General features: G+C 36.8%; 1 protein-coding gene across 6 annotated transcripts in view; it reads left to right on the plus strand.

The window, feature by feature from the left end:
• The window catches only part of LYST (lysosomal trafficking regulator), an 88632-nt gene that overhangs the window by 59434 nt on the left and 16620 nt on the right, over positions 1-12578 (plus strand). For all 6 annotated transcript variants that reach the window (XM_082048279.1, XM_082048278.1, XM_082048281.1 and 3 more), the window contains exons 28-40: positions 240-392; positions 1825-2016; positions 2637-2815; positions 3915-4121; positions 5413-5589; positions 6058-6134; positions 7085-7273; positions 8043-8188; positions 8267-8363; positions 8977-9038; positions 10201-10256; positions 11260-11412; positions 11747-11991. In XM_082048279.1, coding sequence (XP_081904405.1) covers positions 240-392; positions 1825-2016; positions 2637-2815; positions 3915-4121; positions 5413-5589; positions 6058-6134; positions 7085-7273; positions 8043-8188; positions 8267-8363; positions 8977-9038; positions 10201-10256; positions 11260-11412; positions 11747-11991 — 1933 coding nt within the window. The remainder of the gene's footprint in view (positions 1-239; positions 393-1824; positions 2017-2636; positions 2816-3914; positions 4122-5412; positions 5590-6057; positions 6135-7084; positions 7274-8042; positions 8189-8266; positions 8364-8976; positions 9039-10200; positions 10257-11259; positions 11413-11746; positions 11992-12578) is intronic.

Raw genomic sequence — 12578 nt, forward strand, 5'->3', positions numbered from 1 at the left:
AATGTTCTATACAGTTTTGTTTAGCTTAATTCAGAATAATCAAATTCCATGGCTTTTCCATGAGAACTCACTTGTGTACTGTCTATATCTATGGAATAATGAGGTGACTTTATGCGACTTCTGTGGAATCGAGAATTTTACAGCTCTGACACATTTTATGTTCTTTTACAAATATCTGGTAAAAATTCTTGAAGACTTGTGAAGAATGTCGTATGTCCTTTGTATGCCTCTCTTTGTAGATATGGCAGTTGTCCTACAGCTGAGAGTTCTTCAAGCAGCTATTGAATTGATAAAAACTACAGCAAACCAAGATGCTCAGGAGCAGGCTGGTTCAGCCCCACTGCCATCAGCACCGCATCGCGCAATGTTTCAAAAGCGTAAAGGCATTGCTGGTGAGTAGCCAAAGTGCAGTATTCTTTCTCCTGTATGTATTGCTTTCAAGCTAATTTCAGTGATACAACAAATGAGTCCTGTTGCTTTGCTTTTTCTGTGAATTGGCTTTATGAATAGATACATATGTTTTAGAATAATGTAGCGTATATCCATTTTGAACTTGTGGGTTTTTTTTATTAGGAGGAGGCAGTGGAGTATGAAAATGAAATCTTGGTCACCTTATTCTCACTGCAGTGTCTAAAGCCAGATATTACCTTCTTTTGAGATTCTCTTGAGTTCACAAGTTGCTTAGTAAAGATATTTTTGATCCATAGTGGTTTTAATAGGTAACTTGACAACAGTAAGGAAATAAAATAATGAAGTTAGTGCCTGTAACTTTAACACAGCTATGATGTGGGGATTGCATTTTTGCACAATTTTGCACAATTTTTATGTAGTAATCATTCTGATTACTAGAAAACATACCTGGTACTCCAAATTAATAGTTATGAGATTCCTAGATTCCACTGTGGTTGTGCTTGTAAAATGTTTGTGCAGTTCTAGCTTTAGCTGTAATACTTCCGTGTGTGACAGCTTGTGAATCATTCTGTAAAGGTTTAGGAGTCTTTTGGCTGGAAATTGATTTTATGTCTCTCATAAATGAAATTGCATTGAAGACTTTATAGAAAATATAATTCTAAAACCTGACATATGAGTTGTTTAAAACAAATAAACAATTATTATTCTCTTTTTTACTGTTTCTCTCAATAGTGTCAGCTTTCAAGGCCCCTCTCCATCACTGAAAACATTTTATATTAGTAAATATATTTATATTTAAATTAGTAAATATATTAGTAAATCTGGTAAGGCGCTAAAGATAAAGTTATTTCTGAAAGAGGCAAATACAGTCAAGGCCCAGCAGTTCATTTCAGTAAAATTTTAAGGAATATTATAAGTTTACGTCTATCAAAACAGTCAGCAATGGGTACGGTACAAAATGTGTTTGTTTATAAGCAGTTAATATAACTGACTCCTTATTTGTGCTGATAAAGCTAGTTTCTGGTATGCAATAATTTTTGGATGTATCATTAATTTTTAATCCTTTAAAAAGAGGAATAAATAACTTTTTTTTTTTTTTAGAACCTGCTTTACACAAAAATATACAACCTGTACAGTAGATATGATTTTGAGACTAACTCATTTCATGGTATCACTTCTTCCATTTTATATATTTAATTTGAAATAGAAAAGCTCTTAAAAGGAGGAGATGAACACCCAAATGACACTTATGCTCTCTTCAAGATAAATGTATTTCAAGTTTTTTGTTTCCTTAAATGATGTGAACTCTTTGGATGCATGCAGTTGTGATTGATTTTTTTTTTTTTTTTTTTGGGGGGGGGGTGGGATGGGGACCATTTTAGTAGGATGCTTTTAATCCTTCTCTATTTAAAGGCTCCAGAAAGTTTTCACTTGCTCAGTCTGATGCCCTGCTGATGAAAATGCGTTCACTGGCAAGTGAGGAATTCAACATGATGATGCAGCGGAGAATGAGCCAAGAAAATCCTATCCAAGCCACCGAGACCGAATTTGTGCAAAGGTTACAGCGGCTGACTGTTCTAGCTGTTAACAGGCTCATTTATTTAGGTAGGATTTCTTTTTGTTCATTTCCCTTTTGACAGAGCCAGGGTAGCACTGTATGAAAAATGGATTCTTGCTTTTGGAGTGCTGAAGTGTTTGAGAGGAAAGTAATACCATTGCTGCTAGTTTAATGGATTTAACTGTGAAACATTCTTTTGGTGAGTTGTCTCACAGTATTATGTAACTGACAATCTGGATACAGTTTGTCTGACTGAACTGAACAAGTTATTTTAATTCTACATTAATCCATTCATGTGTCAACTGCCTGAATTATTACCTGAAGATTTAACTCTGCCAAAAGGAGCATCTGCTCTCTTAAAATGCATCAGCTGGCATGTTTCTATGAAATCACTACATGTATTTGCAAGACTTGATGACTTTGGGGGCTAGTTCAAATTCCACAGAAGCAAGTGAAAGAATTTAGGACAAATAGTTGAATGGCTCTGTGATTAACTCTAAATGCTGATTGTTTCATAAGGGAAATGAAACAAGGAATACTTTTTGATATTTAAAATAATAAAAATAAATATACCAGTGAAGGCAATATTTGATTTAATGCCATGTAAAGGACAAGGATTGTCTTGCTTGAGATGGTACTGATGAATATGTGCCTCTTAAATTTTAAGCATCTACTGAAGAGTGCCTTGATGTACTGGGTATAACAGAAGCCACAAGTCAAAGCAGACTTTCAGCATCCCAGCTGGAAGTTCCTGAAGAGGAAAGCCAGCAAGAACTGCCTAACAGAACAAATCCTTTTCTTAAAGAAATGTTCAAAATGTTGGTGGAAGGAGTCAAAGTATCCATTGTAAGTAATTAGATGTTGTCCACATTATATTTCATAAGGTTCCTTCATTAGGAATTTTTTATGCATAAAGTCTTCTGTCCGTAAATGCTTTTCTTACTGCCTTTCTCAGTTCAGCTGTGGCATTAAAAACTTTGTTCAACTTCTGTTATTCTGCAGTTGTAAAACAATCAACACATCTGTTCTGATTTTTACCCTAATATCTGGCAAAACTCTGCTGTTTGAACAAGCACACAAAGGTTAAATAGATTTGTGTAGTCCATAATTTTGCTTTGTCTCCTAAACCTCAAGGTTTAGGTGTGCTGGAGCCTATAAAACAAGATCTGCTGTGCATCCACAGATGGAGAGTTTGAGAAACATGTGTCTCTAATATATTAGAATTGATGATGTAATTGTTGCCAGAGGACTGAGATACGGGTATTAGCTTGTCAATCTTTCCAAGGTGATCAGGTTTCACTTGGGTAATTTGAAATGGTTTTATTGGGAAATTCAACTTACTGCTTCTTGCCTCTTTATTTTTCTTAGGTCAACTTTACCAAAAGTAGCTCAACCTGATTTTTTTTCTAGGTACGGAAAATTACGGAAAATTAAGTTTCTTAGGTCTATTATCACGCCATATTTATAGTGCTTTTCAAAGATGCAGGTTTATTTTTGTGAGCACACGCACCTCAGTCCAATACCTGGTTTCTAATCTTTTGAGGTAATCCATTCAGAAACTAGTAATAAATGTAGAAGGGCTATTCATTAAAATAAGCAAACAACAACAAAAAAAAATCCCCATTTTTTTTTTTTAACCCTCTACGTAACAATTTTAACTTTTTGGATTGTTATACAGTCCCTGTAACCGAATATCCGGTATAGCTAGGAGCTGCATTCCTCATATTGGCAGAGTGAGAGAAAAACGCTTATTTTTTTTTGAATGAACAATATAGTAGAATGCCTTTTAACTCATAATAAATGGTAAACTAAAACGAAACACTTTATATTGGTAGAGAAATCTTTATTGTCTTACATTTTGCCCATATTAACTGTGTTTTGTAATGTGATACTTGGTAAAAGGAAGCCCTAACCCTGTAATATTAAAAGATGGTCTCATACTTAGGGCACCAGCAGAATGAACACACCAAAGCAGCAGTGGAAGAGAATCCTCTTATCATGTAAGGACACATTCCGTACACAACTTGGGAGGCTTCTTGTGCACATCTTGTCTCCATCAAGGCCACTGCAAGAGAGAAAACAGGTTTTGGAGATGGTACATGAAATAAATCATCAAGAGATTATGCGTGACTGTCTTATCCCAACTTTGCAAGTAAGCTATTTGAGAGAAGTTTGTAAAACGTGTATTCAATTTCCTTGTTTAAATTTTACAGTTATTTATAACTGTATTTTTAGCAAAGTTCAGTGTAATGACAAAGTCATGTCATACAAAGTGCCTGTGTGTACTTCTGCAATTGCTCTATTAGCCTTTGGGTAGGTAGTTTCTAAGAGACAAGACAGGATTATGTTTTGGGTTTGACTCTGTAGCACATCAAACATCACATCTCCTGTGTAGTGCAGAAACAAAAGGTGGTACTAGTTTTAACATGAAGGATTTTCTGAGGATACTAGGAATTAAGGTACGCTGAAAAAGCAGATTAATGAAGGAATTACCCTTGCCTTTGAACTCCAACTGCAGACTTCCTGGAACTTATAAGAACTGTTTGTCACTAGATTTTAAGAGGCAGTAAGTCCTCAATCAAAGCAGCACTTTATATATTCTTATATAGCCTTTATTAATTCTTAAAGTGGTGGGATTGTGTATTCTATGTTAACTCACATAGCTGAATGTTTTCTCCTTGCTTTTCTGGGTTTGTCAGGAAAAAGCTTTTCTGATTGTATTGTGTTAGTGCAAGCTTGAGAGAAAGCATTTCTTAAAGCTGTGATCAGGAATTGGGTTGGAATGTTACTGTTTGAGATCTTCAGAAACTGCAAAAATGAAATTAATGATCCAAGACATGCCACAGTTTGAGTCACTGTATACTGAGAAAATCCTTATTGGATGAACCTATGACACTTAGGTGTTTCTTATCACATATTAATTATTCAGTTAAATTAACACTTGCACCAGTAAGAAAAGAGCTGATACACTAGCCATGGCTTCTTTGGGGGAGTATCATACTGAGTGCATTTGTGGCCTGTGTCTGCTTAACTTCATTATCTCTCAGCTCTAATTTGGTTAATCAAACAAGGTGTAACATTCTTGGCAGGCAAAACTAGGAGTCTCTGGCACATATTTCCTGAAGTATAAACAGAGCTGCAGGAGCTGAGTACTTGGAAAAGAAACTTAACTGTCCTGTAAGCCATTTGAAAAGTCACAGTATGCTGAGAGAAGTTTTATCATGTGAAGGATTAAATTTAGTATGTTCTTTCTAGTTCTATAGAAGTTTGTCTTCAAATATTAAAGAAGCCATTTTCTTTGAATAACAGAAAAATTAGGAGAAGAAATATGTCCAGGCTGACTGGAAAAGGGAATAAAGTTGGAGGAAAAGGCTGCTTGGTCTTGCATTGTGGAAATGAGAATGACCATACATCATCTTTTTTCCCTTCTTTTCTTCTTCTAGCATGGACCTAAATTAGTGCTCTATTTATATGAGTTAATGCACAGTCACAGTGATGAAATGACTAAAGAAGAACAAAGAGCAGCAGGAGACTTTGTGAATACACTAAAATGTTGTGGCTATAAATGTATTCCCCTGAGCCCACGACCAAAACCAGATCTAATAAAAGCTTTGAAAGAGGTTTGTGAATAAAAACCGTACGTAAAAACCTGGCTATATTTGAAATAATTGTCTGTTATGTGGGGTCAGAATTTTGCTGCAGACTGCAATTTGTTTGCTTGGTGCGTGGCTTATGCTTTTGGGGATTCTCTTTGGGTTCTGAGTGTTTCTATCACACATATTCAATGCTTCACAGCAACCTCACCTGTTAATGCTTCTTGGCTAAGCATATTACTTAACCCAGGCAAAGCTGAGAGTTCATAAGCTACTGGTATGTCTTATTGTTTGGAAAAAAATATGGTTCCTTGGAAAAAAAATCTTAATATAATAAAACTGTGGTACCTGAAATGAAGTCTTCATGGTTTAAAATGCTGTGAAGATACCAGCTGAACAGTTTTATCAGTCTTGCTTTTTGAAATTGGCATATTCTTTAGCATCTGCTTCCTTATTTTGTCTTTAAAAAAAAGTAATGCAAAAACTTTGATTCAGGATCAGAAGAAATATGAGATGGAAGAAGGTGTAAACAAAGCTGCCTGGGAGAAGACAATGGCTAATAATCGACAAAAGTAAGTGTTGCCTTAAAGGGCCTGCAAGGACCCTGTAAGAATGTTCTCTGTTCAGCATGCCCCATGGCAGAGTTGCCTATATGATTATTATAGATGTGTTTTTGAAATTAACAGCATTGCTAGCTTTCAGATTTTTAGTTTAGTTTACCGCTATAAAAGAGCTTGATTATATATGCATTTTGATAGGTTGTATAATAAATGCATGATGTGAACTTCAGAATACTGAACTGATTTTGCACATTGGGCACTTCACCCTTAGTTCTACAGCTGTTTTATCTGTCCAATCACCTCACCTGTTGCTGTGGTCTGTGCAATTAAATGTAAGATAAATGTCCCTGCTACTAACCTTGATCTTCAAGTAAAATATATTTGGCATAGTATTTGAACACTTTTGTGAGCTACATAGATTGCTGCTACTTGGTATAATGTAAGTCTTGGTAGGTTGTGGTAGATTAAGAGGTTCTTTCCATTAATTGACATTTCAGGCTTTGCCATAAAAATCAGATCTGAGATGCACAGAGAGCATGCTATAATGTAGGCAACTGTAGCAGCTGTAAAGGTCAGCTTAGTCGAGTCTGCCCAGATAAGCAGTAAGAATTCACTATGTTGAATAACTTGAGATTTGAGCAGTGGTAAATTACTATTCTTACTTCAGATTTTTATTGTAATGAATATGCATTAATTAGTAAAGCATGCTAATATATAGGCATTGATCTTCTGATTGGCTTGGCTTGTCTGAAGTCACAAGTTATAGCTTTTTGTGAAGGCTAAGAGGCAGAAGGTATTTATAAGTCTTGTGAAAATTATGTAGGCTAAGTTGCTCTGCCTCTGCTGTAACAAGAACTGTGGATATCTACTGCCAAACTGATATTTTTAAGGGCTTTTGATGTCTTGCCTTCCTATCTCAGTGTGTGTACTTGACATTTTAAAACACAACTCTTTTTCCTCAGTCTCTTTCAGCGTCTGGATACAAAATCTAAAGACATTTCTAAAATAGCTGGAGACATCACACAAGCTGTGTCTCTGTCACAAGGAATGGAAAGGAAGAAAGTAATCCAGCACATCAGGGGGATGTATAAGGCAGAGCTAAGTGCCAGCAGACATTGGCAGGAACTTGTTCAGCAGCTTACTCATGATCGGTAAGTTGTTCTCTCACCTCAGAGAAAGCCAGAGAGAGACTCAATGCCTGACACATGCTTCTCATTCTGCTTAGAGGCACATGAAATGTAGATGATCTTGAAATTAGAATTTCTTACTTTTGGCAACCATCTGATGGTTAAAAACTTGTAAAATACTTGATTTATTCTCCTATGTTTTACAGTGAGTAGCCTTGTAGTATTTCTATGCCATTTAGACAGTTTTTGTCAGGTGCATTTTGCTGTGCCCAACAGAATGACAAAGTTTTCATATCTTCCATTACATTGATGGAGTAACAAAACTTCTTTGGGGTAATGTTATTCACATTAGCATCCAGATACTGCGTTCACTAATTTGCACAGAGCAAAAGATGCCAAGTCTTGATAAGAAACCAAACAGTGGTATTTTTACCACCACACAACTAGTATTATGTCATGTCTGTAGGAGCTGAGTTTTCAAAATATAGCATTGGATGCATCGTATTGCTGTTTTCATCAGAATTATAGTTACTCCAAGAGCAGTCTTCCCGTAGTAGCTCAAAATAGCCAGTCAGTGGGATGAAAATAAACTACAGAATTCAGTCTTTTGATACCTTTTCAGAAATAATTGCCCAGTGTACTGCTGTGAAACTTCTGCCTTTTTACTTTTTAAAGAAAACCAAAATAAATAAGCAAATATGCTGCCTCTGCTGCCAAACTCAAACATGTTTTGTGTTTTGTTTTTTTTGTTTGGTTGGTTTTTTTGTGGGTTTGTTTTTTTTTTTTTTTCCAGAGCACTCTGGTATGACCCAGTCTATTACCCAGCTTCTTGGCAACTGGATCCAACAGAGGGCCCTAACAGAGAGAGGCGCCGCCTGCAGAGGTGCTACCTAACTATTCCAAATAAGTACCTTCTCCCAGACAGGCAGAAACAGGAAGGTAATTATAACATCTTTTAGGAGTATATCTGAATTGTAATGACTGTTAGTGCCTTATTATTTGTGGTTTTTTTAATAGGTGTGATAAAGACTCCATTATCTTATCTATTTGAAGACAAAACACATTCTTCTCACTCTTCTACTGTAAAGGACAAAGCTGCAAGTGAACATATAAGGTAAGGTTTGGGTAAAATTAACTTTGCTTTCCCACCTTCTCCCATTCCAAAGAAAGAGTTTTCCTCACTTGTTTTGTCTAAATAAACATTAAAAAAACAATCAAGTGAGATGAGACAAATGTCAGAAATTGTAGGTTTTTTGCTATACTCAAGCAAAAGATCAGTGCTACCAACATGTGCATTTTCTCAGTCTTAAAGCAGTCTATCTCCATGACTTCAAAAATCAGTAAAAGCAAATACCACCTGTTGTGATATGGGGATTAGATCTGTTAGGTCGTTCCATCAGTGCTCAAAAGCAAATCGTGTTCTCATTATCTCTGCTTTTACCATTGTGTTAGTCAAATCTGAAGTTGTGTTAATTTGCTGCCTATTACAAGCACTAATACTGCCTAAAATAAGTGCAGAGAACACACGAAGAAATAAATACAAACACACTAATGTGGAAGTCTAGAAAATTGAGATTCTATTTTCTTTCCTTCCTTGGGATTTGAACCATTAGAGTCATGGTGTTGAAAAGTCTGTCTTCAGCTGTAGTCTTTGAGGCCATTAGTTTTAGGTATGTGCCAAAAGGTACGTAAATCTGTAAGCAGTAATAAACTTTGACATATTTCAGAGTTAATCGAAGATGTATAAGTGTAGCACCTTCTAGAGAGACTGCTGGTGAACTTTTGCTAGGTAAGTAGAATTTTCAGTCCTCATCCTTTTCTGTACAAGATTCTTCTGTATATACAAAGTTTGCTGGTTGTGGGTTTTTTTTTTTTTAAGTAATTGAGCTGTTGCCTGACTTTATGAATTATATACTTTACAAATAAGTTTTGCCTTTTTTCCCTATGATTTGCATGAGTGCTTTTGGACTGTAGTTATGTTTTAAAGCTGCAGACCACTTGCTAATAGATGTGGAATCACAAATTCTATTTCTGTTAAGTACTGTCTTGCCCAGGTACTATTCTTAATATGTGTCAAAATTAGTTTTAGGTGGACAACCAGGTCCAAAACAGACTTTTATTCTGTCTCGGAAAGTCTGGGAAAACAACCAGTTAGAAACAGGGTTTATACAATTAGTTAGCGCTCCGGTAACATAAAATGCAAGTTCGGATATCACTTGAGGAAATTACTGGGGTAGAGCAAATAAGAATAATGGAGATCCACAGCATGCATACTCATGAAAAACAATGCCAGATCCGACCCTGACTCCAGGAAAATACACTCACTTATCTAGCAAGGAAATCACTTGCTTATTCCAGCAAGGAAAATACACTTGCTTATGCAGCAAGGAAAGTATCTAATAAGTTATCACTCATCCACACGCATAGGTGAGGCAGTCCCATTTTTGGGGAGGTTACCTTAGATGGCGTCCCAGTCCCAGGAGGGCTCTCGACAGCAGCAGACCCGCGGCTCCGAGAGCACCACACAAAGGGGATCCTCGGCGGGAACCCCATTTTTATAGTCTTGTCAGATCTGGCTGTGGGCATTCCAGAAGCTTCTCAGTTTCTCTGCACCCCCCACTCTGGCTATGGGCTCCCCAAAACTTCTCGGCTTCTCTGCACCCCCCCGGCTCTGGCTATGGGTGCCCAGAAACTTCCTGACTTCTTGGTGTCTCTCCCTTCTCCTGGCTAATGGTGAACAAAAGGAGCTATTAACTGTCCCACTGAAGGAGAGGGGGGATGTCTTGTGGAAGAGGGGGTGTGCATGCACCTTCCACATTGAAGAAAAGGGGTGGGGGAGAATGTGCAACTGCCACAGTATGCTTAACTCCTGGGCACTGTTTATATAACACTAACATGCATAATACAAATAGTAATATCATGTACCTTTATGCAACTATTTTTTCCTGCAGGAAAGTGTGGCATGTATTTTGTTGAAGACAATGCTTCAGACACAATTGAAAATTCTGTAAGTATTAGATCATAATATTGTATAGCCTTAATTTTTCCAAACTGTAACCGTGAGTATCTTTTGTCTACTGCCACTGAGACTGCTGGAGTACTAGAGTTAGAAGTCTCTGGACAAGACCAGCCAAACTCATTAGTTTGAGTTCAGTCTTGCATCTGTTGCCCCTCCCTGTGGATTCAGTAGTGATAGCAGAAAACAGGAAAGATGCGGGGCTGCGACTGAGGGGGGATAAGGAGGGTGTGATGTGGGGAGGCTTCTGTATCTTGCTGCCCACTGCTCTGGGTTCATTAGCACGAGTGCACAGAGCTTGCTTGTGTCTGCACCTGAGAACTTGCCTTTCTGGACACTGGAGCACTAAGAAGTACAGAAACTCAGAAGTGTATGAGTTGTGCTGTACCCTAAAGCATCTGATTCTTGAATTTTCCATTATATAGGATGTTCTAGCTCCCTCTTTAATCCTATATGAGAAGACTGGAACTGACCTAATCCTTCTAATTCACAAACGCTCTGATGTACAGTTTAAGTTTATACATCCAACAGACATCTGAAAATAATCAAGACATAGATTATACTGATGAAAGTTTTGAACTATTTTCAGGAAGCTCTTCCTTGTATCCACTAAACACACAGCTCCTGTGGTTTAAGATGTTACCAGCTGTTTTGCTGCTTTGTCCTTCATAGAACTGTCAGAATTGGATTCATGGCAAAGCTTTGCTTGCTCTGGTTGGTTGTTCAATATTTTAGCTTAAGAGCCAGTGAAAATAATGGCATTATGGCTCGTGTTGGATAGGGAACTGGAGCAACTGAGGAGCATGCGTGATGTTCTGCCCACTGCCTTGAGGAGAAACGTATGAAAAAAGCCGCAACAATGTCTTACAGCATGACAGCAAAATTAAAGTTTGCCTTGTGATATGCTGTATGGTTATATACTGGCTGCATTGAAGAGTTTCTTGTTTAGAAAGTCTACTGTTTAAAGTAACTTTTTAAATTGCAAATTCTGCAGAGTTTTCATGGGGAAACTGAACCAGCATCGTTTTCTTGGACCTATGAGGAAATTAAGGAAGTTCATAAGCGCTGGTGGCAGTTAAGAGACAATGCTGTGGAAATATTTCTAACAAATGGCAGAACTTTACTCTTGGCTTTTGATAATACAAAGGTAATGTGGCACTGATGCATAATAATATATCACAGTGTTTTGCTGTGTCTTCGTAATATATACATTCATGAATTAGTTTCTGAGGAGACCTGCTGTGTGGACTAATTAAATTCTAATACCTTTATAAAACTTGCCTCATCTAGACTTCTAGGCAAACACAACCATGTTGTAAAACACATCTCTGTATTAAGACATAAAGAAATCTTAGTAATACTAAATATTATTCCATTACAGTAGATATCTGGAAATGTCTAAAATGAGAGAAACAGTTACTAAGTCTTAGTAGTCTGAAGCTTTTTAATTACATTATTAAATCTATGGTATTTTCTTCTAGGTCCGTGATGATGTGTACCACAACATCTTAACTAACAATTTACCTAACCTTTTGGAATATGGAAACATGACTGCTTTGACCCACCTCTGGTGCACAGGACAGATTACTAACTTTGAATATCTGACTCATTTAAACAAACATGCCGGCCGTTCCTTCAATGATCTCATGCAATATCCAGTATTTCCTTTTATACTTTCTGACTACACTAGTGAAACGCTGGACCTAAATGATCCATCAGTATATAGGTAATATGAAATTTTTGGAACTGGTTATTTCCAAATACATGAACTAATCATCCAGTATAGCTTTTTAACTTTGTACTGAACTGCACTGCACACATACGTGAATGGAACTATTCAGGAACAAGCCTCATCCATAGTAACTTGGGCTTTTTACAATAAGTGGCTGCTTCACCTCAAATATTTAAATAAAATGCCTAGTATTATGAGGGTGTAGGTTCCAAGGATGCTATGAATTGGACCTATATACTGTTTTAATATGATATGGATAGTCCACAGACTTCAATAAAAGCTCTATGTTTAAATTAATGTGATTAAACACTTCCAGGCCAACTAGTGAAAATTAAATAGAAAAAGAAATAATATTATAAATTATTTGGCCAGTTACAAAATCATGTTGTCTTCATCGTGAATGGATCTGAGTGAATTGTCTCACCCTAATAAATATATGTAAGCTAATTTAATGTTTGTGTGCACAAAGTCTTTGCCTTGATATGATGTCTCTGATTTGACAAAGGCACTTTGCATTTGCTTGCCTGTTACTGTGTTATGGGGTAGCCTGTGGATCTGAGTTTGCCTTTAACACTAACTGA

This window comes from Streptopelia decaocto (assembly GCF_964273445.1).
Source record: "Streptopelia decaocto genome assembly, chromosome: 3".
NCBI classification, from domain to species: Eukaryota; Metazoa; Chordata; class Aves; order Columbiformes; family Columbidae; genus Streptopelia; species Streptopelia decaocto.